The sequence below is a fragment of the Oryzias latipes genome, chromosome 14 (genome assembly GCF_053564925.1).
Source record: "Oryzias latipes strain Hd-rR chromosome 14, Olatipes_Hd-rR_3.1".
NCBI classification, from domain to species: Eukaryota; Metazoa; Chordata; class Actinopteri; order Beloniformes; family Adrianichthyidae; genus Oryzias; species Oryzias latipes.
The window spans coordinates 9,127,713-9,153,846 of NC_136250.1; the positions used below are offsets into that span (position 1 = coordinate 9,127,713).

General features: G+C 38.7%; 1 protein-coding gene across 1 annotated transcript in view; it reads left to right on the top strand.

Annotated features, from left to right (window-relative positions):
* LOC101175674 (transcription factor COE1) overlaps positions 1–26,134 on the top strand; it is a 90,978-nt gene that overhangs the window by 59,322 nt on the left and 5,522 nt on the right. Inside the window, exons 7-14 of the mRNA XM_004076149.5 lie at positions 2,696–2,777; positions 3,610–3,751; positions 5,637–5,770; positions 8,206–8,332; positions 17,308–17,396; positions 23,637–23,702; positions 23,799–23,961; positions 24,471–24,653. Coding sequence (XP_004076197.2) covers positions 2,696–2,777; positions 3,610–3,751; positions 5,637–5,770; positions 8,206–8,332; positions 17,308–17,396; positions 23,637–23,702; positions 23,799–23,961; positions 24,471–24,653 — 986 coding nt within the window. The remainder of the gene's footprint in view (positions 1–2,695; positions 2,778–3,609; positions 3,752–5,636; positions 5,771–8,205; positions 8,333–17,307; positions 17,397–23,636; positions 23,703–23,798; positions 23,962–24,470; positions 24,654–26,134) is intronic.

Here is a 26,134-nt window from a genome sequence, read left to right on the forward strand (position 1 = left end):
TCCAATAATGTAATTTTGGCTATTAAATCAGTTTTCTTTTTGTTTTGTTTTTTAGGTAAACATTTGTTTATCTTACCCTTTTCATGCGATTTTTGACACCATTAGAAAATAGTACAAGTAAAAATGAAAACTTATTTCTAAAACTCCTTTTGAAATCGGATCCCCCTGTGTATCTGTGTAATCACAAACCACAGGGTGATCTGCCTAATGGTGATCCTCAAAACCTAACAAGGGTCATCACTTGAACATGATTCGACTATAAGGTGGGGGTGAAAAAAGAGGATAGGAGGGCAGAGAGCGTCCCTCCTCCTCTACCATCCAGGTTTTAATAATTGCCTGGTTTAATTGGAAGGCTCTAAACGACCAGTTACTTTAACAGCTAATCAGTTCACCCAAGGTGTTGAGGTGTGTGTGTTTGTATGTGTGCCACTGGGGCCTTTTTACTTTCTTTTTTTTTTTAATACCAGAGTTGATTAGGCCAGATGGGATCAAGTGAACGAGGAAGAGTGGCGCTTAGGACTGCATTACAATTTAGAGGACGAACCCCAATATCAATGAGAGAAAACACTTATGGCAAATAGAAGGATGGAGTTAAGTGGTAGATATGAAAAATAGTGACATTTATTCAGCTTGAAAAAAGAAAAAAGATAGATTTTTTTAAACTGATTTTGAAGACAAATTGGAGCTGTTTTCAAAAGGTTTTGGTTCTTCCTATCTCTAATAGTCCAGATCTTTTTAAAATGTACAGAAAAGTGGCAGACATAAGTGGAAAAAGACAATAAAGTGCCAGCAAAAGAGAAGCACATGAAGTAGGACACTGTCAGCGTTAACAAAATTAGTGGGTAATGTAATGGCATACCATAAATTAGACTTTGAACAACAACCCTGATTTGATTTGTTTTAAAACACTGAAGAAATTCTTTTAGCTGTCTACATAACTTTCTTTAGTGCAAATAATGGACTGCAACTTACATTAAAGAACAGTTTCACAGATCAGAGACCCACTTTTGCTGTTGCTGTATTCTTGTCATAACCAAGGCGGATGAATGTGGGAGCCTCCAAATCACCTCCTTTACACTGAGATCTACAACGGAGGGTCAGCCGAGGTGGTTGTGTTAACGCTATGCTAGTGTTGTGAGGAGGACTAGACAGTGAGAGGTCAGCAGAGGTCACCGTGGCTGTCCTCAGCTGTGATAGGCTGTCACCCAAGGGTGAGGGGTCGAGGTAATTAGACATGCAGTATCCCTGTGCCGGCGTCCTAACGAAGCCTGAGCTCGTTAACGCAGAGTTTTACACTCAGACCTGCCACTGAGCTGTGCTGCACCGTCACACATGCACAGCGCATGTTTGCACGGACACACACATAATTGCACACCTCTACTTTGTTAATGTAGTCCTGTGCAAAAGCTGTCATTTATTGAACAGTGGAACACAGCTTTCAGCCATGAAAGACTGAGGAAGATACAAAGTTGTAGGAATCTTAAAGTCCAATAAATACATTTACCATCTTTATTTATTTAATATTGCAAAAGATAATTTGCTCCTAACATTTATGTAGCTTTATAAGCAGAATAATATTGAAATAAATGTGTTGGCACTGCGGATTTCACAAACTTCATTGTGAGGTAAACATTTCCTGCTGGATGCAGCTGTACTGTGTGATATTGTTTTTGTTTGAGCTGCAACATGAACATTTTTATGTTTTCATCTGAGAGTAGCTTTCGCCGGGCGGGCCAGCTGGCTCACAGCAAAACACAACCTGGATGTGTTTTGCTGTCGTTGATGACCATCTGCGAGTTTGACTCATTCCGTAATATGAATTCATGACATATGCTCATCTTTTGGAAACATCCAATGGGAATTTTCCTATGCTTGTTTCTGACTTACTGTGAATCACCAGGAATCCCGATTACAAACTCTAAAGTTTAAAGTGTTGATCTTGAACTTTTAATTTAAAGACCCATTCTGATTGTGTTTTAACATTTTCTTGATGATAGAGAAAAAATTCATCCATCCATCCATTTCTGTGTTAGTTCATCTGCTTTATCCCTTTTGGGATCACAAGGTTGCCAGAGCCTGTCCTGGATACTGTTGGGTGAGGGTGGGGTGAACTCGGTAAAAAACCCATGCATGCACAGGGAAAACATGCAAACTCTATATAGAAAGGTCCCAGCCGGGATTTGAACCAGGGCCTTCTTGCTATGAGGCAGGAGCGCTATCAACTGCCACTTTTAAGAGAAATATTATGAAAAAGAAGCTTAAAATTGTGTTTCTGAGTAGCTCTTTATTCAAGCCGTTGTGAATCAGGAGCAGACGAAAAAAATGTAATTTGGAAAAGAGCTTATTATGTATAAAACTATGCTGGGCGGGCCACAAGCTCCCTGCTTTGCTTTCCAACAAGGGATTGGGGGGGGGGGGGGGGGGGGTTGCTTTGCACCAATGGTCCCACCTACAACTCAAAAGCGAATTCCTAATAAACTCCGGCTGCTCTGCAGAAACAGTGTCCCAAAACATCACACAGGTTCTTTGTTTTTGGCTAAAAAAACACTTTTGTGAATCTTAAAATACTTTCCTTTCTGTTAGAATAATATCCTCAAAAGACCTTTTTCGATTTTCAAAAACTAGTGTTTTCATTCACAATCCTTTGTTAGCCATAAACTCCTAAACACAAGCTTTTTCTCTTTGTCATTCACAGATTTTTCCTCAAGTTTTTCCTCAAGTGCAACCAGAACTGTTTAAAGAATGCAGGAAACCCCAGAGACATGAGGAGGTTTCAGGTACACTCAGTCATCATTTTCCTCACCTAATTTCACTTTTCACATTTTTTGTGTTTATGCACATTCTACTCTTTTCACAATCATTTCTGAGGGTTTTTGTACAGTTTTAGTGGACATCATGTGTGATAAAATACTTTGATTTAAAGTTACAAAAACTTGAACATAGAACTGTTTGTCTCTCCATTTGGTGCAAACACAGTGGATATGAACAACAAAATAACTAAAAGGAAGAGTGATCACCACTACTTCCTCATCTCCATACATGCAACAAGATCAGGAAGGCAACACTTGAGGCTGAGTGGAGATACTTGACGTACAAGAAAAATGGACAGCTTTATTACAGTGACATGTTTGTTTGTGTGTGTGTGTGTGTGTGTGTGCATGCATGGTGCACATGTGTGTGATGGGGGATGGGGGGGGGGGGGGGTTTGGGGTGCAACAGACAGGACAGTCTCATAGTAAAAAAGTGCGACCGCATCAGTGATCCTAATTGTGCAGCTTTATTGTAGTGGAACCAGAAAAAGACAGCTCTGTTTCCTGAGGAGGTAATTAAAGGCTGGACCCATCAGAAACTGTTGAACAGAGAACACAGAAGATGATGGTAATAGCAGTGATAACTGGTTACATATCAAGAGCTTTTCACAGTTTAATGCCCTCTAGCTCCTTGGGGTTATTTGATGTTGTACTTCTTTGCTTTAGTGTCGTTTTTTTTTTTTTTTTTTTTTTTTTTTGCTTGAATCACATTTATTCAAATCCCATTTTCTTCCTTCCTATTGCGCATCTCTCCCACAATCACTTGTGTGCTCCCTGTTCCTCCCCCACATCTCCTCAGGTGGTTGTATCAACGACAGTGAGCGTGGAAGGACATGTCCTCTCCGTCTCTGACAACATGTTTGTCCACAACAACTCAAAACACGGCCGACGGGCCCGAAGGCTCGACCCTGTGGAGGGAACGCCGTCTTACCTAGAACACGGTAACAGAAATATGTGTGTGTGTGTGTGAATGCAAGCAGCATGGCTGCCAGATGGTTGATGGTTTAATCCTATCAGGTGATTCCTGCCCCTCCATCTGGCTAATCCAGCTCTCCACACACAATGCATGAAGCTCCGTGGGCATGTATGTGCTAGATCTAATATCATTAAGCTTTTTTTTGTCAAAATCAAATCCAGACTGGGGGTGAAAGTTGTAATTCAGATAGCTTCTAATAATCATTGGCTTCCATTACAGGGAGAGTTGTTTTTTGATAGACAGGCTTTTGTTGTTTTCTGTGGGACAGGATCATATGAGCTTAAATTCACCACATTTCAGCATTGAAGTGACATAAGATGACTGAATCCCTTCTGTTTGAAGCCATTCTGATGCCAGCTTAACTGACTGACTAGCCTGTTTGTGTAATCTCATATCAATCAGGCTTTGGACAAAGAAAAACACAAAATGATCCTTTTTAAACCAAAACGCTTTTAAAATAATGGATAGCAAATTGAGTTATTACATGTTAGATTGGATTAGACCACATCTAAATAATTAGATTAAGAGTTTTTGCTTTAAATGTACTTGCCTTGCTTATATCTAGAGGAATTACAATGTAATTTGTCTAGATATAAGCAAATAAAATCCAAAAAGTTTAAGGTGTTTATTTTCACAGAATTTATATATTTATATATATTGTAAAATTAGATAAACTAAAAGTAACATGTACCTGCTCTACACTGGAGAGATGACTGATCAATTATCTGTTTTTACTTTTGATTGTCAATGATTTTCTTATATTATTTAACTGTGCATGGAAAATGTCTCAACTAAATCTTGCATAGCAGTGGTCACCAACCTTATTATAGGCCACAGACCGCTTTAATGTCAGGCAAAATTATCATGGACTTGTCTCTACGAGTTAGAAGTGGGCGTCCAATTTATATTTAGCCTCCAGTATCCCTTAACTTTTGGGAATAAAGGTTATCTTCATCCTCTGTAAAATATCTGCAGCTAGTTTAATCTTTATTTGTAGTAGTCTGATATAGATTTCCCCTTAACTGTCCAAGTGCAAACTAAACCAACTTTAGCCTCCTTTGACTTTTAAAGTGGGACAGATAAATTAAAAAAAAACTCCTAAAAAAGTACAGTTGTATTTTACTAATAAAATAATAAACAAGATTCCAGCATTAAAGGAAAATTATTAGCAGCATCCTCGTAACATTAGACAGCTGGTTGCTGAATATTATACATTATTATTATGGTGTGTGGGAACAACTGCCACAATGAATCCGTATCTAGAGTAATGACTCTTGGTTTTTGTCTGTTAAATGCAGGTTTTTTTATTTTATTTTGAAGTCGAAGGCTCTTCTTCTGTTTCCTCAATGGTTCTTTTCTATGAAAAGAAACATTCAAATAAGTTTGTCTTTTGTTGACCTTTCTAGCTTGGGGGTTCAATTCATCTGCTGGCGTAACCGCTTTAAGAAAGTACCGGATGTATTTAGGACACATGATTGAGCGACTTGACATGCATCAAAAATGAGAAAAATGACTTGGATGTGGTGGCTAGAATCCAGTAGTTTTTCAAAATAAATCTTCCTTCAGAATCAGATAGTACATATAAAATGGAAAAAATGGAAACTCCTAAAGACGATCTTTTTATCTTTAAAATCTTTTTATTCTCTGCGTTGCGGTAACAACTGTCCCATGGACCAATAGCTGTCCGTCAGCCGGGGGTTGAGGACCACTGTTGAATATTTTTGATGGTCCAACAGATTAGCTTTTTCCCTAAACTGACTGCCAGTGCCATGACTTGTCCAGTGAACTTTTTATGGCAAAAATTGGGTTTTAGTCAAATCTAACAATCTGTAAAAATGCATTCTTTCTAGGAGCAGCTCCATGCATTAAAGCCATCAGTCCCAGTGAGGGGTGGACCACAGGGGGTGCAACAGTCATCATCATAGGAGACAACTTCTTTGATGGTCTCCAAGTTATCTTTGGTACCATGCTGGTTTGGAGCGAGGTGAGTTTGGCCGCTACCACTGCTCTGCCTGCGTGTTGTTTCAACCCCTCCGCTGTGTGTTTTAGCCCTTCGAAATTAAAACATACTTTTTTTCATGCACAGCCTCTTAGCTTTGTGTAGTCAAATGCATGGTCATGTGTGTGTTGTGTTTGTTAAAAGGATGTCTACTGATCTAATGAGAGCCCACCAACAAGCAACAGCCACCCCTCATAGCTTTTCTTACCTAATGGGCCTCTGCTTCCATGTATGAATGCAGGTCCAAACAGTGCGTGTTGATCCGCACATACAAACTCACATTTAGCTATCATACTTTTTCACAGTGCAGTCCCACTTCTCCACAGAATGTTTATTTGTCTTCTGACTCCACTAACCGTGTGTGCCGAGCAACTGTGGCTCTTTTCCAACAACAACAGTGTCTGTGTGTGAGAGTGTGTGTATACTTGCAATACAGAAATTTGCGTACGTGTGTGTTAAGAGCTGAGGGGTTTGTTTACAGTGTTGAGAGCTGCACTTACACACACTAACATGTGTACAGACTCTCAATTCAGTTCGCTTCAATCCATCTCAGCTCTATTGGTGTTCCTCTGAAAGGCTCCGAAAAATGTTTTGCCAAGCAAATGTTTCATTTGCACTCAACCTGATTATTGATTTTGAACCAAGAAAACACGTTTTGAAATATTGTTCTGGTGGAACCTGACTGCACGTTTGGCAAGCTCAGTTTGTTTACATCTTTGTCCCACATGCAGTGTTTTCACAAATCTGGGTCAAACTGTTATTTGTTCAAATCACCTCCATGACAGAATGTTAAAAGTTGAATATTCAGTCATTATGAAGTGTTATTCATCAGAATGAGGGTGAAGGGCCACTGTAGCTGTAAGGATTATCATAATCCTCATTTAGAAAAAAAAAACATATTTAATATAGAAGTTGAACCAAAACAACATTCATTTTACATTTTTAAAGGCTGTAGAAATGTAATGTTTGTGTACAGTCACATAAATATCTATTTTTTTAGACTTTTTAAGATTAAAAAAACTGAAATATTTACCTTGATACTTTGTGTATAAATTTGCAATTTGAAAAGATAAAACACTGCAAAAACAGGCCTTGCAATAAGTATAACATTCTTAAAATTTGAACAAATCTTTTTAAATAAGCCCAGAAAAATCTGCCAATTTGGTAAAACAATGTCTTACGAAGAATTATTATTTTAAGAAAAGAATTATAGTGAATTAGGGTTTCCCCTGATAATCCGGAACATGTTTTCGGTCTGAATATACCCAAGCGGACACTGGTCCGGGATCCGGGTGCACTCTGACCTAGTTCTTGTCTCTTTTTTTGTCTTGATTCTTTTCCACGCGGACTGAGCTTTGGTTCGCTCTGAGTTTCGCTGAGGTTCGTTCCGTGCTGTGGAACAACTGGACCAAAACGGCCACAGTAGCCGGGCATTGCAATGTAAACAGAGTAACAAAGCAACAATGAGACACAGCAACTCATTGAAATGTGATCGGATGAAAGAAGGCTCATTGAAACAACTTTCAACATGATACACATTGCTTCTCGCACTGTTTTCCTGACAATCTATGTGTCATAAACACTTATCAACGTACCTTCTTAGCTGTTTCCTCAGTAACTGCCTTGCAGCATGACTCCGCCATACCAAAATAGCAAATGTAAGTGTTGTACCCGGACCATGATACAGACATTCAAAATGGGTCAGTTTGAATAAGTGAACTATCCTGATGAGGATTGCATAGGGCGTTACTTACAATATTCTTTCTATCGTTGTTTTGCCCTGCCGTCGTAATTCCTGGTCAACGACTGAAGAGATATTTAGTCATGTGGTTTCATTTACAAGCTTTGGTTCGAATAAGAAATGTCCGAATAGAGACCAAATATAAGCAGACTCTGGTCGGACCATCAGTCTGAAAACACCCTTAGACTTGTTTTCTCAAACTAAGATTACTTTGCTATTGAAAAACTTTCTTGATAAAATAACTTTTCTTGCAAGTCAGATTTTCTTTATCTTTTTGCTTTGAAAATTCAGTTTTTGCAGTGCAATGTTATTTAAAGTCAGCCGTTTTCTGTAGGCGATTACATAAACAGATTTTCCTTTGGTTTAGTCAATCTAGATTTAAATAAAGCTCAACACTTTTGCAAACGTTTTAAATCAACGTTAACCATACATAGAGTACTTTGTCTGACAAAGACTGGACTGGATGGCAGAGTAATGTTTCTGAAGCTGAGCACTATTTAACTTTACATTCTATAACTATTCTATAACCAAACCAATATGTAGTTACATGATTTATTTCTTAAAATAACAGTTAAACATTGTTCCCTTTCTGTAAATTACATTTTTTTGCTTCAACAAAAATGTATTTTTTAATAGGGAGTTCTTCTGAGCACCTACTCAGTTTTCCTTGTTCTTCTAGTTGATTACGCCACACGCCATCCGGGTGCAGACGCCTCCTAGACACATCCCGGGGGTCGTGGAGGTCACTCTGTCATACAAGTCCAAGCAGTTCTGCAAAGGAACACCAGGAAGGTTCATATACACAGGTTTGTCCAAAGTACACACAAAAAGCAAAAGAACTATGTTGTATTTTCATTTAAACTTCTGCGTTTGCCGTCACGTGCACGTCTGTGCACAGCGTTCATGAGTTGCAGTTCACTCTCAGGCCAGACAGTGTTGAACTAATGACTGTAGATTAGTCAACATTAACGAGCCACACTGTTAGAATGTTGCCATAATCAGTGGCTCATTAAAACCAGGTACAATTAAACAGTCTGCTCTTTATAGCCCTACATATTGGAACTATTAGTGAAATCATGCAGAACACTCAGTTTACCAACACACACATACACAAAGGCTAAAAAGACCCACAAACACACAATGATTTAAAAAAAAGAGGACTCCTGAATGAATTGCTGACTGGAATAAGTGTTTTCCTGTTGAAATGAAAACAGGATGAAAAGGAGGAGAAGTTAGAGCATGTATGTCATTTCTGCACATATATGTGGAAATGGATGGTGGTGATGTGATGTCTGGTATTGATCTGCTGCTCGTCGTGGCTCCATCACACCATAATGATGACGTCGTTAACAGGGAGGCAGGAAAATTTGATGATGCCAGTAATTAAGGGAAGATAAAGGACCTGATCAATGACGAGGAAGAAACACGAATGAACTGTCAGTGTTTAAGCCAGATCATTAACACGAGTAACCGAGAAATAGACTAAAGAACAATCCTGCTTCCTTAGAAAATGCCTTTTTCTTAATTTATTTTTTGACAGTAAAGATCACATGGCTGCTAAAATAAATTTTTAGTTGTTGACAAAGAAAAGCTCCTCATTTTTAGATCATTAATTCAATTTCTATGCGGTTTATCATGTGATATAGTGCCAGGTGCGATGTCCACAACTGTAAAAAGTGTTGAAAAAGGTGCTTTTATCATTATTTTGTAGAATCATTTTAGAATGAATGTTCACCTGAAAAAAATAGCATCTATTCATTTTTCTTAGTTTATCATAAGTTGCAGTGTCTTTGTAGAAGTTAGTCATATGCATTTAAATGTGGATTTAGTTTATATTTGGTTTGACATACAGACATGATAGAACTTTCTGTTTAGTCTTTTTTCCGACATGTCTACGCAATGGGAGTCACTGAAAAAACAGCTTTGATTTATTAACTTGTTCTGACATAAACTTGAGTAATTGAGATCTTATTTACCAGTAGGTGGCACCCCGGTTAATCCAACCCATATTTAATTTAAAAAAAAGTTATTAAAATAATCTTTCTTTTTTATAGTTCAATTAAAGTTTCAAGTTTTCTTAAAATGTATTTATAAAGATCAGTATCAGACACATCTTTCTGAACGTGCATGATGCAAAAGTGGAAATAAATGACTATCCTCTAACAGGAAGAAACTTAGATATAAAGCTATCACCCTCGGCAACGCACGTTGCAACGACCACTTTTAAGGAAGAGTCTATATATAAACACGCAAAAATTCATGTTTCGGTCTTACGTGTTCAAAACTCTCATGTTCACGCATAGTTATGCACATTTCTAAGAACGTTTTCAGGCTCTACGTACAAAATGCACGGCCATTGAACGCATGTTGCTAGTTAAACCAGGTAAACCTTCGACCAATCAGGGACTCAGATTTAGTTGTCACGTATGGATGGTGTTCCTTTTGATTCAAAAAAATGCAAACAGTTTGAAAATAGATCATGGAGTAGGAATATATACTTGCGGTTTGTGCCTGGCTAGAGTTATACAACACCAGCTTCATTCGTTCATTCATCGGAATAGAGCTGTGAAAAAAAAAACCTGGAAGAAGATTTGCGAGATTTGCAACACTTCAACATTTCACACCAACCCTCCTCCAACTGTAGGACGTGGACATGCGCTAGTATTTGGTAGCGACAGTCCAGTGTGAACACCGTATCCTAAACGCGCGTTCAAGAATGCGATGTCGAAAAATGCCGACTTGGTTTGTTTTTTAGCTAAATCAGGTGAAACTTGCGTTAATAGATACTATTAAAAAAGTCATATATAAGTAAGTAAAGCTTAAAGGAGATGTTTCGTTGATTTTTGTGGTATTTCTCTAAATGGTGAATCTAAGCAGATCTGTGATGTCATAAGAGATGGCGAAGGTGCAAAAGCAGAAACCGGGTCCACGTTCTGCTTTTAGCAAGTTCTTGAAGATTGGTCACACGACTGGTGTGAACTTAGCACAAGAGATATGAGATAAAGAACCATTAAGATTTTGGAAAATTTTCTTAAATTGTAGTTTTCAAAACAAATGAACAGTAAAAGCTGTCAGCAAACAGAAAACTACTATTATTTTGATTTTTTTAATTGTGTATGACAAAAACTACCCCCCCCCCCCTCCCTAGCTTGCTTTTGTGTTCTTCAGTCAAAACATCTTTGCAATGACCCCGAGGCAAGGCGACTTGTAATTGGTCTTTCTGGTGTCTAACTATTTCTCCTATTGGGCAGAGGTAGACCCTGGTGACCTCATGATTGGCATGATTGTTTCAATGTGTCCCGGGAAACACAATCTGTTAGTGCGGTTACCTGACCCCACCTTAAGGTTGGCTCCTTTCTGGAAGTCTTTGGCAAAAAAAAAGAAAAAGAAATGAAAGCGGATTGACTGCGGTGACTTTTGCTGTGCTCCAGCTGTGGTAGCCTCTGGGTGTGAGGACCAAGCAATTTAGCATGCTGACAAGCATGCACTTAAAAAATGAAGCTCACGAAAAAAGCTACACATGAACTGGACTATATTTTGCCCACTGCACAGATTTTAAACAGGAGTTAAAGGTAATTGTAAAACATAGCAACATAAAATGCTTGTATATGGAGCTTTCATCTGCTTGATGGAGGAAATGAACATTTTTTACCAATAAACACCACTAAAAATTATTTTGTGCAAAGCGGTAATCAATGATGATTGTGCACAGATTCACACATAAACATTATGAACACTCATTCATGTAGAGGCTGTTTTAGATTCCATGTAGGTTTCTCAATAGAGAAGCTGCACAAAACTGAAAATTTACAGATATTTTTACTTTTTCTGGCTTGTACATAGTTGTTCTGATTAAAAAAAAGAAATAGAGTTGAACACAATGTCAAAAACGAAACAAAAAAAACCCTGTGAAGCAGTGTGGATTTTTTAAAACCAGATTGTAAAGTATTGATTTGGCATTAAGTGGATCTCACATACAGTACAGCAGTACACACATGCAGATACACACATGCACGTAGACACATATACTATCATTCAGAAAGTCGCAGAGCCGACGAGAGCACGAGAAAGAGATCTCATCTCATAAGGGGAAGAATGAAGCAATAATTCAGTGCTATTGAACTGCTGGCTGGCCAGAGAATCAATACCACCACACCTCCTATTTGTTTCCTCCTACTCCTACTCCTCTTACATCAGTTCGGTCTGTCCTTTCACCCAGCTTGAGTCGTTTTCCTGCCTCTCCCTTCCTTTTTTTCTCATCTGTGCATTCCTTTGTTTTGGCCCGTCCAAGTGAAGACAGGAAAAACATAATTATTGTGCTTTACATGCACATACAATGTCCCAACATACATCATTTGCGATTTTTTTTCCCTCTTTGCCACCTTTTTTCTCATCTGTCCGTCTCCCTCCTTCTTCTGTTCACATTTTATTGTGAAACAGGAATGGATGGTGTGTCCTCATGAAACTTCAATGAGTATTGATCTAACAGCGGCTCTGGACTCTGAGGGGAGGGAGCAAAGCTGGAGGAGTGATGGAAGAAGAGAAATGTGGGTGAAAGTGGCAGAAGGTGTAGTTAAGAAGGAGGAAGAAGGAGATGAAGCAGAAGACAGGAAGGAGGGGAGTTAAGACAGAGCCGGAGGGATTCATGCTGGGTTGGTTTGTGGAGCAGTGGGGGGTGTTTGGGGGGCAGAATTTAAAGAGATGAAACAGTTTCATTCCTCCATGTCATCTCCTCTGCTCAGGTGTCCGAGCTGTTTTTCGATTTCTGCTGCCCAGGCAGTGTTATGGAGACAGGCAGATTTGGTTTTATGCAGTTGCTCAAAAAGTTCTGTCTTCTCTAACAACTGAACTTGACAAATAAAATAATAAATATTTCTGTGAAGCAAACTTTTTTATTGGGAACATTTTGTTCTTCACTTGTCTCCAATTGGAATACAAACAATTCCCATCAACACCCCTCTGTTTCACTATATCTGGTGGGCGGGGGTCAGTGTTTTGGCTCCACCAGTGCCTTTAAATGAGATGTATGCTTGAGTGAATAAGCCAATACTACTGTTTTAAAATCCAGAATAAACATTTTACAGAAATTCGACCTCTGAGAATCAGAAAACATGGACAAACAATTCATACGCAGGAGATCCTTAGGCTTTACAACCTGCTCAGAGAATTTGTCAAACTTGTAGGTGTGTGGGGAGCACGAGTGTGTGTAATTTTAGTGTTGGCATCAGTTATGTCTCCAGAGATGAACTGAGTGCTGATCTGACGCTGGCAGTTGATTCTGACAGTTGATAGCTTGCCGACTGTTAGGCAGCTGTTTTTGTAATTGTTTGTCTCAGCCATGACGGATTTTTTTTCTTTTCTTTTGTCCCTGTTGAACACATTCACTTTACTTGCAATTTTTTCTCAACGGCTTTCTTCTAACAACTTACAGACAAATAAATATGGGATTTGATAAAGGTTTTAGCAGTTTCGTAAGTGCAACAATCAGCGGGCCACAAGCTCCGATGTTGTTTGCCATTTTTGTTGCACCGGTAATATTGGTTAGTGTTGTCAGGGGTTTAAGCTTGCAGGAGAGCTTTTAAACAACGGGATGATTGGAAATGAGGGCAGACTTGCTCAGCGCCAAGAGTGCTCATATGCGACCACAACTCAGAGGCGAATTTCTGATCAATTCCTGCTGCTCTGCAGAAACTATGTTTAAGTTTGACTTAAAATCTGAATAATCTTAATTAAAATACCTCTGAGAATGCTTTAAAAAGAGCTCAAAAGAGGATTGGAGTGGGATATTAAACCCATCAGATTTTTAGATACATCCTAAAACAATAGACAGTCTACTTCATTGAAGAAAAACCAGACACCTGTAAAAAGTGCATGAATCTACTGCATACAGAGAAAGCAGCAAGCATGTAACCACAAGTTTATCACAACAAGGCAACATCATCATGCAACATACAGAAAATATAAAGAAAACCTAACATTTCACTAAATCTATTCTACACTAATCAAGCTAAAAGTCAGTCAAAATAAATGACAGATTCTTATCAAAGTCTTATCAAGTCTATTTTCAAGCTTTTGTCATGAATGAGGTGCACTGAACTATTAGGTGCATTGAGCGAGCGAGTCAGAGATTAATCCGTCAATCAGTCAAACTTTATTGACTACGTACACAGTAACTCTAGAACTTGTTTGAAACATTTCACACGTTAGCCAAGTTAAAAGCATTAGCTGCGTTAGCGTATTCATAATACATGTAACTCCCAACCTTGTTTGTAATACCTAAAAAAACACAGTCTGGCGCATACCAGCATTAATCTATAGGTGCACTGTGGTTTATTTCATTTTTTGGCAAAAATAACCCCTTAATGCCTGAATTTATTTCCAGCTATGAAAAAAAAAATCACTTACGGCTTTTAAGTAGATGCTACATCTAGGTAATTTTGGTACCAAAGTGGTTTGTCGCAAATTTGAGACACCAGGCATTAATGGGTTATGGCTTTTAAGAGCGCCCTATAGTGCAGAAAATATGGTACTAAACAGTCAAACCCACAAAGCAAAAAAATGTGTAACATTCTTCATAATCTGCCCATTAGGACCACACAGTCATGTTCACATAATCACCACATACAAATCGTAAAATCATGTTGCACCCAGAAACATTCCTCGGAGTAGAAGATTGTCCGGGACCCTCTCAACATCTGGAATTTTTACAGCCTACAATTTATGAAGTTATGTTGCTAACAAATTAAGTGGTCCAGGACCTAACAGAAACCAGAAAGTAGGGTGTGAGATAATGATAAAACATAGATATATATCTAAAAGAATAAAATCTAAAAAAAGGCTGAAGAGAAATTGCAAAGCTGCGCAGGACATTTGGCTGCAAGTAATTTATCAGTTCTGGATGTGGAAAGTACCAGACATCACCAGTGCAGCTGCACTCTTTGGACATCATGCACACAAACACACCCTCCGTTCCCCCCACACCTACATCCATGCATCTGGCATAACTTTATACTTCCTTTTCTCTTACACACACACACACACTGAAAATTACAAGGTTCAACAATGTGACACGTGTTCAGCACGCATCAGTAAATGCAGGAACGCACACACACATTCTTTTAAACAGCCCATCTGAGTGACAGAGCTTTCAGAGCGCCACTTGATTGATGTATTGATTGGGTAAAAACTGTAGAGGAGAGTAATTGGAACATTAAAGTGAACTCTGAGCTCACTTTAAAACCCCTTAGATTATTCCTGCATTGTTATTATCATGTAATTGCTTTTGAGAGCATCACATGAAGATTTTCTGCTGCGTATTTGCCTGCAGCCAGATGCTACAATTCACAGCCCAGTGTCAACTGAGCTCTTTTTTTTAACTGATCTGTCTCCCATTTTCTCTCTACATGTCAAGTTTTCTTGTACGGGTTCTGATGGCAGTTTCTTAACCTTTTTGCCACTTTTTTGATAAGATTAAAAACATCTTGAAGTGGATTTTCCCATCATTGTCCACTTTAAGACTTTATGCCTCAGTGCAGTGATTAGTGCCAGTTCCCAATAATTCATTTTCAAGTGTTGTTTGCTGATTCTTGTAATGTTTTGCACATTTAGGCAAGAAGAACAGACTTCCAGTCTCTCATACTTTTTTTTATACTTTTTGTAAATACATTGCAAAGCTTTTTATTAAATTATTATCAAAATGTTTACAGTTGGTGGCACCTTGAGGGGTATCTACTAAAGGGATGCTACAATTCTCGGTTTAAATCTAGGCCGTATGTTAGTTATATTGGTACCTTATTCCCTGTACTGCAAATGTTTGAATATATTTACATTGAAAGAGTCAAAAATTTGTTGTACTAAATGTATAATGTTTTATTGTGTTTTATTACATTACACCAGGCTTAGTATAAGCCAAATGAAAGGTTTTTCTTCATTGTTACCAGCTTATTAGCAAATTTAAAAAAAGGATTTCTTGGATTTTTTTGTTGTTATTATAGTTTTGTAATACACAAATCTTACATCAGACCCAAACAAAATCTTTGCCCCAAAAATCGAGGTTTGAACCGAATCGTGGGGAATCGTTGCATATCTACCCCACGAAGACTAAAACCAAAGCCCAGGAATTGAACCCACTAAGCCACAGTGGCCGCTTGTCTTCAGAAATGGAAATAATTTCATCTGCAGAGTGAACATTTGCTTTGAGGCTCCTCAAAGGAATTCTTGGGAAAACAGTTTTCCTCGGTTGCTGTTTCAGGGTTCGATTCAGATTTGGACTGTCAACCCTTCAGTCACAAGTCACTTTTTCAAACCTGAAGGCTTCTGTCAACTGCTAGAGAACACACAGAGCAGGCTCATTATTTTCCAACCCAGTTTTGCACACAGAGACCTACGTAATAGCAGCATGGTGCTTTGGAACAAAGTGTCATAAAATGAAAAATGAGCCTCTCTCCTCATGAGTTGAATCCCTCCTGCTGGCTCCTACAGATGTTGTCATTTTGCATCTGTATGTCATGTATGCAAGCTTATGATGTACACTAGCAGTGACAGCATGAAGGTAAAGCAAGGATAGAAAAGCTCTAGAGCAGGTCTGTTGAAAGTCACAAGTTAGCAAAGATTGCAAGGTCAAGGATAGGAAACAGTTGTCATTGGTTTGTGATGTGTTTTTCTGTGGTGCTCTGAGCAATGTTTATAAGGCACTGTGTCAAAAAATATGTGAAGACATTATCTGTCAAATGAAGACCCTGAAGGAAAATCATGCATTTTCCTAAATATAAAGGACAGGAAGCAATCATTGATTTTTTGCTCTTGAGGCTTCTTGAGGTTATAAGACACCATTGATATGTCTGTGAAAATCAGAGATTGCTTTGAGCAACAAAAATGCTAAAGAAGATGCCAAAGAGAACATATTTTTTAAGTCCTGAAAGGAGTCGAATTTAATATTAGATTTTAAGTCTACTTTTCCATTTTAGTTTTCTCTATTGTAGGTTTCTCTATTTTATGTATTTTCTATCTTTTGTCTTTCTTATAACTGTCATTTGAAAAATGAAATAATAATCATAATAGGTTATATTTAGAAAAAAAAAAGTTGTCTTTTTTTTTACATGCAAGAAAACTTATAGACCAATTGCAGACCAGAATTTTCTAGAATCAAACAGTTCTGTCTGGGAAAAACAAACTCTGGGCTTAAATCAGGGACGAAGCTACTGTGGGGCAAGGAGGTGGGCAACAAAGAAAAAAGCTCACTCTAGCCCCCAATTTTTAAGTCAATATTAGTATCAATATTGATAAAGATTAAGAATTCATCAATGCAAGCTTTTTTAAGCATTGCAAATGCTTAAAGAAGCTTTAAATAAATAAAATAGTTGGAAATACATATTTTTTAACCTTTCATTTGTACAGTATAAATGCAGGTGAAAGTTTGTGGAAGATGAACAATAAGGAAAGTAAATTATTAGATAAAAACAATGCAGAAAGAAAAGAAAAGAAAAATCTTTCTGACAGTTTTAAAAAATACCTTAATGGGCCCACTAAGTCCAATTCCTCTGATGTTCTAAAGTATGTGAGAGGTTAAAAAGTCAGTTGTTGCACCAATCTTAGGTATTACAAATTATTAAACCAACAAGCCGGTCATGAACCGGCAGCTCTGTAGCTGGAAGCTCTGCAGCTCCATCTGCACATGAAACACCCTTTCAAAACAATGCAAGGCGTGTTTCCAGTTAACTCCATTAAGCTTTTATTTAAATCACTCCTCCACTCTCATCTTCTATCTCTCTTTCTTCTGCAGCACTGAATGAACCAACCATCGACTACGGTTTCCAGAGGCTTCAGAAAGTTATCCCTCGGCACCCAGGGGACCCAGAGAGGCTGCCAAAGGTGTGGTGGCAATTCTTTAATCGCCTGCAAATAAATGTGATGCCTTTGATGGCAAACAAATTATGACAATCAGAAGCACTTTAGAAAGATGCTGTTTTATAATTACACAGAATATTTCGGGTTTTCTTCATTTCAACCGCAGACGTATTCTTACGTAAGCTTAAGACAAAAATGTGTTTTTTCCTACTTTCTCTAAGCAGAAATTCTCTTTTCAGACCTCTGTGTGTTCTTGTGTTGAAAGCCTCATACAGCAAAACACCCGTTCACCGGGTGAGCATATCAATCCCTTCCAGATCAGACAGTCATATCTGACTATTTGTTTATCAGCTGCAGATCAAGCGCAGCATCTAAAACATCAGCAGATGCAAACAATTAGCACCAAATGATGAGCTCTGCTTTGATATGAAGCCCTGCCATCCTCAGCAGAACTGGCAGCTCGCCGCTCCCCTCAGTGTGGGCTTTTTGAGTTTGCGTCTGTATAAGGATGGGGGGGGGGGTTCACAACCTCATAATCACAAGCTGCGGACTACTTTTCTGTTCCTGCGGGAGCCGGTCCAGGATTGGCTGATTTAGGGTTGACATCATTCACCGATGGGCGCTGGTCATGATGGGATACTTTGGTGATTATGTGATGTCATCATGAATGTACCGACACCCTGGATCCTGCACATGTGTTAACAATTGCATGCAATGTGCATCATTACTGCGGGAACATGTGCAAAACATCATAACCATCTTTACACCTAATAAGAGCTGCTTTCACTTTCTAACATACTGTTAGTTTATTAAGGGCTGAAGCTTTTTAAAATAAAACTCAACAAAGAGGCTAAATTAAATGGTTCAGTCATACATTTGACCACAAATCTGGAATTATTTGACTTTTTCCTTTCACCTTTCAGGATGTCAAAACTATTTACAGTCAATTCTTTTTCAGTTTTTCTGTTTTTAATGTTGACAAATAAAAGTTTTCTCTGTGCTCCTCAATTTGTAAACCAACTCAAACATAACCTGCGAAGACTACAAAAATTCACATAAGACTGATCAAACTGTGCAATAACAGAGTTTTCTAAAGTTTCTGGTTTATTTTCACTTAAGAGGTAAAACATTCAAGTCCGCACATTTTCGTATCTTAGTTTGTTTTCACCCCCTCTCCGCCTGCTTTAACCTAACCATGTTGTCCGTTTCTGATTTTCCTTATTGTTTGATCATCAACCAATGTAGAGGTCTTGATTTCTAGATGACCATATTGCTCTCAGGAAGGCGTTCTTGCAGCTGCAAACACCTCACTCTGTTTATGAAAGATCAAATTCGTCCAGTGTGTCAAGAAAGAGGAATTAGTCAGCCTCTATGGTGGAGTTTGCATTTTTCTTAGCACAACTCACGCATACACTCCTCCTCCCAGAACTTAATCAGTGCCACCTTGTAGACAAAAGAGAAGTCAGAAAGTTAAACTGTGAGCTGGACACATGTTAGCTGTCTCAACGGTTAATACTTGAATTTTAGAAAAATGCGACTGAGCTTCAGCGCACGTGTTTTACCCCCCTGATTTGGATTCTTTAAAAGTGTTCGTTGGTTTTGTTGAGTGACAGATGTTTGCCATGTTTTAGACACTGTTGGGTGCTCATTGAGTATCGATCACTTTGTGCATTGAAGTTCTAAGAGTTGCTTTGCAGACCTGCATGGATGACAGACAGGCAGGGCAGTGGACTGTGTAAGAGGATTACAAGTGGACAGCTGAATCCACTGAATGTTCACTGAACATTCAGTGGATTTCACTACTCACATATGCACACACACACACGCGCGCACACACACACACAGATTCAACTGCCAGTTTGCGCCACTGTGATCTCCTCAGCATCCATATGTGCAAATATAGTCAAATTGAAGCTCACATCCAGTAACATCACCATCTCCTTAAAGCTATTGGTTTTAAATCATGTTTAACAAATGTTCAATGTTATAAGAATGTAAATATATATAGTAATACTATTTTTCTTGTAAAAGTAATATTTTGTAAAATCCTAAGGCAACAGCTTTTCAAGCAATCGACTTTTCATACCTAACTAAAAAAACAATGTGACAAGGTGAGCAGTCTATCTCTGTGCACATCCTAGAATAACTTTTTACTCACTCTGGTTTCCAGGTGAACCAGAGTTCAGATGAACCTCTAGGTCTGCCAAGGCCTTGCAAAAAGAAATAAAAAAATGTTTTTAACTCCTTAAAGTAATTATATACCTTTAAAATGGGAATTAAAATGAAGGAATCATTGTTTCCATCAGTCTTAGTACAGATACGAGAAAGGTAAAGAAACATAATTACAATGGAAAACAGATTTATTCTCTTTTCCTGTTTTACCACATACATATTACAAAAAGAGTTGAGGATTTGTCTCTTTCAGCTTAACTTCTTTAGACGGGTGAGCGGTGATCCTCATACCAGTCTGGAACAGGAACAAAGACTCACTTTCAAGCTTCTTTAAAAACCCAAAGGTCAGGTTCCTAACACTTGGAAATTCTCAGTCAAGCAGCAGCTTTCAATGAAAAGTCTATGTAAACGTGTGTAAATGCACATTTCGGGCTTCTCGCATTCACACAAAGCAATGCAAGTTTCTACTGTAACATACAAAAACACGCTGTCATTGAAGGGAACTTTGACCATTCAGGGACTCAGATTTGGCACTGACAAATGGATGGCATCCCCTCTAATTCACAGAAGATTTGACAAACATTTGACAATTCATCAGGTAGGAGAAAATTTTTAATTTATGCCTAGTTGGAATTCTATGACACCAAGTCTTTCATGTATCGGAAAGAAGCCTGGAAAGAAAAAGCCTGAAGATAGATTTGCCAGGTTTGCATCACTTATTTTGCACCAGCCTCTTCCAACTTCAAAAAAATAAATAAACAAAAGTTACTTTACTTATCCCGCAGTGGGGAAATTATTCGTAACATTTGACCCATCCCCTAGGGGAGCGCTGAGCTGCAGACGTGCTGCGCTCGGGAAACAACAGCTGGCTGGGGAGAGCAGGGATCGAATCGCCTACCCTTCGGTTACTGGACGACCTGCTCTACCGCCTGAGCCACTTGCCACCATTTAGTGGACTTGCGCTAGTAAACAGTGGAAAGGGAAAAAAAGGTTTTTCCAGCATGAACACCATATACGCACACGTTCACACCTACCGTCACATGCTCTTTGTGAACGCAGCATAACAGGTGGTAAAATTGTGATTAAATATTCAAAGAAAACATACCATTAGCTATGCATAACATTTTTATCCAAGAAGTAAAACTGCATTTATATGTTTTAACTGTCCACACCTTCAGGTTGTGAAGATTTCAGTTCTTCGTACCTTATGCTTGTACAACACCTTATAAATTAGGGTGCTCTTATGAGTATCTGTTGATTAGTAATTACGTTGGAATGGATAGCTGGAACTGCATTTTGCAAACTGCATTTAAACACAAAAAAACTGAACCACCTTAAAGTATCTGCAGCTGACATGTCTGCACACGAAATCACATGTTAAAAAAACTTTGTCATTGGCATCGGCAGTATCAGTCATTTCTGGTGATGCATTAACACGTACTGTACATAAAACCATCTGCTTTATACACCGTCTTTGGCTGCATGTGTCATACGCAAACCTATACGGGACTTAAATTCACTTCTCCGCTGAGAGGAGATGCTATCTGAAACCACCATCTCACATCACATTAGAGAGACAATTTCCCCCAAAGGACATGGAAGCATACATGTCGATACTTTTTTATATGTGCACTACTGGGCGCCATGACCCAGTGCACTAACATATTAGGATGACATCATCTCTGTGTAAGGTATGACCGTGCATGTAAGGCATCCCTAATGGCACATTAGAAGCAGATCAAGCAGCTAATGTGGCAACATTAGGGAGGAATAAGTCATGTGTGTGTCATAGCTTTGCTGGTCTGGCACACGCACATTACACACAATTGTGACCACCGATCCAGCTTTCCCAAGTGCTAATGTACACAGTGTGTGTGTGTATCTAATGCAAGGTTATGAAATTAGTGCTGCTCGTAACTCAGACAGTAAAAGCATCATCAACGATTCCTCTTCTTCTTCCATCTTTCCTCAAGATGCGCTTTTATTTCATCCTCCTCTTGTTAATTCTCCCAACGGATGTTTTTTTTCTGTATTTTCACATGATACCGACTCTAAATAAAACATGTCAACATTACAAAAGTTTTATTCTGGTTTTAGTATGGTGAACTTTGGCTCCAGTATTAAGGTTCTTCGTACTACTGTAATGCTTCAACCATTTCCACCTTTTAACGTAATTCCAATAGATCTTGAAGCGTAAAAAAAGCACTATATTAAGCAACACTGAAGCACGGAAGTGTTTACTCAATCAACGTAAACCAGCTTATTCTGCCGTGAGAAAAGCAGCTGATGCTTTGTTGCAAAGCCGCTTTTCTTTGCGTCAGAATCCACTGAAATTACGTTAATACTGCTAACGATAGTTCAAAGAACGTAAGTTATTTGCTGTTGTTGCCGACAGTTGCGGTGTTAAAGAGTTAAACATGACAGATTGAGTTCTTTAGATACTAAGAAAAAAAAGAGAAATTGTAACGGTTTAGGATGAGCATGAATAAATAGCTTTTATGGTGAACACAAAGTACATGTGTGTGGGGTGGTGGGTTAAAACCAACCCACTCTTATTACATTGTTATTACATTACACCATTCAATGCTTGCAATTTTCTGTTTGGTTAGGAAGAAAAAGAAATATGTTTTCTGATGTCTAAACTGTCATGACTCCAAAAGACATGCTTGAGGGCCTTTTATAAGGTTATTAAATTTTGTAGATGCATTCTTGTAATCTTAAACCACATTTTTTTGTGACATCACACAAAATCTGCAAAAAGGTGAAGTTACTTTGTGTATAGACCGATTATCTTTACCGTTTTGACTAATGAACAGCGAGGGCAGGTTTGTAAAAGTATAGCTAAGGTCACGGATGTGTTTGTTATAAATTCACAGCAAAAGGAGACAAAGGGAAACTGCATCGATTCTGGCAGTCAGAGGCAGCAGAAGCCTGCAGACTTCAAGATTATGATGATGATGATGATGACGTTACCAGATCATCTTTCCTTCCCGTTTATCAGCTACTGGCCTTACTGGAACCACTTCAACACTCAGGATCGGGTTTCTGTGTGTGCGCGCGTGCACGCTTGTGTGTGAATTTCAGCTCATCGGTCAAATAATGAGAGGTTAACAGAGACCCAGCAGGAACGTAATAATGTGCAAAAGATTGAATTTAGCTCCATTGACAGGCACACTTAAACTGCTGACTGGATCTGTGACCTTTAATATCGCCACACACTCACACACAGGCACACAAACACACACACACACACACATATTGATGGGAAGGCAATATGTTCCTCCAGCCGCTAACTCAAAGGGGAGCACACATGCAGTGAACCGTAAGCATGTGCATGAAGGTGTCACGCGGTGCAGGTTAACAGCGTGAACAGAGTCGTTTTCTCTCTGTCAACAGCACACAACACATTACCTGTTTAACAAGACACCTTCAACCTGGGGGTGGGCTCCCAGAGAGAGGTAAAACGATAAAAGGGACCCGCTGTTGAGAAAGCAGCGACTCTTGTAGAAAGGACAGTGTCAGAAGACTAAAATCAAAGATAAGGAGCAGTGGACAAACAGTAAATAAGACAATAGAGACAGAATGAAAGGTGATAAAGTTATAAAACACAAGCTTAGGTGTTAATTGTTAATTGCAATGAAATCCTGGAAAGATCCTTCAAATTTAGAACTAATTGCTGCTTAACACAAGCCAAAACCTCAAAACCAAGCAGGATTTTTCTAAGTCGATGTGCTGGTTTGAAAAGCAGTGAAGCAAAGCACTTTAGATTTACTTTAAAGCATATTTTAAACACCTGTCACTTCAAGAGGTCATTAAGAACCATAAAAGCTTTCTGGCTGACAGCAGCTAATCTCTACTTTTAAAAGAAGTGACGAGCAATTTATTTTCTTATGATGAAGTGGTGAAAAGGAAATATCTTGATGATGTGTTGAAGGGTTGTTGTTTTTTGTTTTTTTTGCAAGTGGAATAGAAGACAGCATTTACTTGAGTAGTTTAAGTAAATGTGTTTTCCAATACCTGCAAAAACACATTGAAGAAAAAGTCTGAATTAAATATTAAAAGGATAACTTTTTAAACTTTTCTCTGTCTCAGGAGGTTATTCTGAAGAGAGCGGCCGATCTGGTGGAAGCGCTTTATGGGATGCCTCATAATAACCAGGTAAGGACTCAGACGTACAAGTGTTCAAACGGGAAAGTAAGGGGAGAACCGTACTCCATTGCTATTATTGCAATGATTGTTTTCCTCTTCCTGTAGGAGATCATCCTGAAGCGTGCGGCCGATATTGCAGAAGCTTTATACAGCGTTCCTCGAGGACACACCCAGCTCTCCAGCTCAGCTCACACTGGAATGATGGGAGTCAACTCCTTCACCGGGCAGCTGTCCGTCAACGTCTCTGAAACCTCTCAAGCCAACCAGGGTAAAGGAAATTAAAAAAACACATTTTTTTCATCCTTTGCTTTCTTGGGTGAAACTTCATTTTAGATAACAAAGGTTGCTAAGAGACAGCAATGTAACTTGTTCCAGACAGAAAATTCTTTAAAAATGCAAAAGCACAAAGTCAAAAAGTCTGTTTTGTTTTTTAAATTTTAATGATTTGTAAATAATTTCACATAATTACATCATTTTTTTGTAAAGTTTGCATGGGTTTCGTCTAGATGCTCTGACTCCCTCCCTGTCATAACATTCATGTTAGGTTTTTTTTTTTTATGAGATGGCACATTTTTGTTTGCTTTCATTTGAATATCAAAAATTGTCATGTATTAATATTATTAATTAAATTTCCATCTCACTTGAGGCCCCGAACATGAGGAAGTATAAAAAAAGGTGCAAAATGTGTTAAATCACAAGTTATACTGCCTTTACTGCCAACAAAACACGAGTTTTTACCAGTGTCTTTTTTTTTCTTCTTCATCCCATTTCCTGCAGGGTTTGTGCGCAGCAGCAGTAGTGTGTCGCCTCACGGTTACGTGCCCAGCTCCACACCTCAGCAAACCAGTTACTCCTCAGTCACGAGCACCATGAACGGCTACACCAACAACACAGGCATGACCAACCTTGGAGGCTCACCCACTTTCCTCAATGGCTCTGCAGCTAACTCGCCTTACGCTAGTGAGTGTATGCACATTGCATAACATTCATTAACAAAAGCTGAACCAAATCTGTTCTTCTTCTGTAATGTTTTAACTTTTTTTCCTATCTCCAAACTACCAAACTTCATGGAAGCAAAAAATGTTAGAGAAGCTTTTCAGATCATTCAAGTGACCTCGTTATTAGAGACGTTTAAACTAATTTCACTGACTATAAACTGTAAATTTTTAAGAAGGAACACCATTTTGTCCCAAAGTGTCAGAAAAACTACCAAAAAAGACAATTCAGTCATTTTCATTTTGCATCTGCACTGCCATTAATTTAGCAACATTTCCGACCAAGACCAGATCCCAATGTTGATCAAAGCCATTTCTAAGACTTCTGACTGTATTTGATGACAAAACTTATTAAAAACCACAAGGAATTGTGGGAGTACTTTGGAAAGCGATTGTGCCACACCACATTCTGGTGCTTTTTACTGGAAATAAACTTCAGGTCATATTACGCAGAGAGTAAGCCCTTTAGCAACTCTGGTTTTTTTGGATTAGACCTCTGGGGATGAGTTCATCCTAGTGTCAAGACAACTTTCCCATGAGAAAGACTATCCAGGTTTTTATCAGTGAAAGGTGCAAAGACCAACATCTGTGCAAGAATTGGGGGATTCAATGCCCATGGGATGAATAAATGGTTCATGGGTGTCGATACTGTTGATTAAAGAAATATTTTTTGCCAACATCAAGTGGTTTTCTAATCCTCTAAACGTCCTCCTGGAGGAATAAAATGCCAAACTCCACTCTGAGGAACTCTCAGGCACAGAGGCTGTGTGCTCATCGGGCCTCACTGCAGACCATGACAGCTGTAATCTAGAATTCACTCAGATCCTAATTGATCAGGAGGTTTAATTAAATAAGGCGTGATGCAACACAGTGGTAACTTTGAGTCTGCTCAAGGAGTTAAGTTCTAGATTTGTTCTTGTTCTCTACAGATTGAATGAATGGGGTTTATTCATCAAGGACCAGCTTATTCACTGGCAGTCTGCACTTTTCAGCATGAAAGCAGTCATTAAACATCATGTTGTACTTGCATATGTTGAATGAAAAGAGTGTATATTGAACTGCAAGCAAACAAAATCTCCATGAGCAAAACATACGTCCTACATTTGATAAAAGTGACGTCCCAAGGGTATGTCTGCAGAGCAATCTTCAAAAACAATCACCAGCAAAAGCTCGTAGCTCCGTTTTGTTTTCAGTCCATCTCCTTTTCCTCACTGCCTTTTATCTGACAGCCACACCTCCTCTCCTTCTGTTAGGTAATTGCATCGTACTTCTACTTAGTGTAGAAGAGAGCAAGGAAAGAAGAGATGAAACAGCAGAATAGACAGATGTTATCACTTGTTTGCCAAAGTTCCCATCGATGGTGATGAAAACAGATAACTGTCAGATTCGTGGAAAGTGTTTGTGGAGTCCATAAAAGTTTTTATTTGTGTAACAACCTTCTTGGAT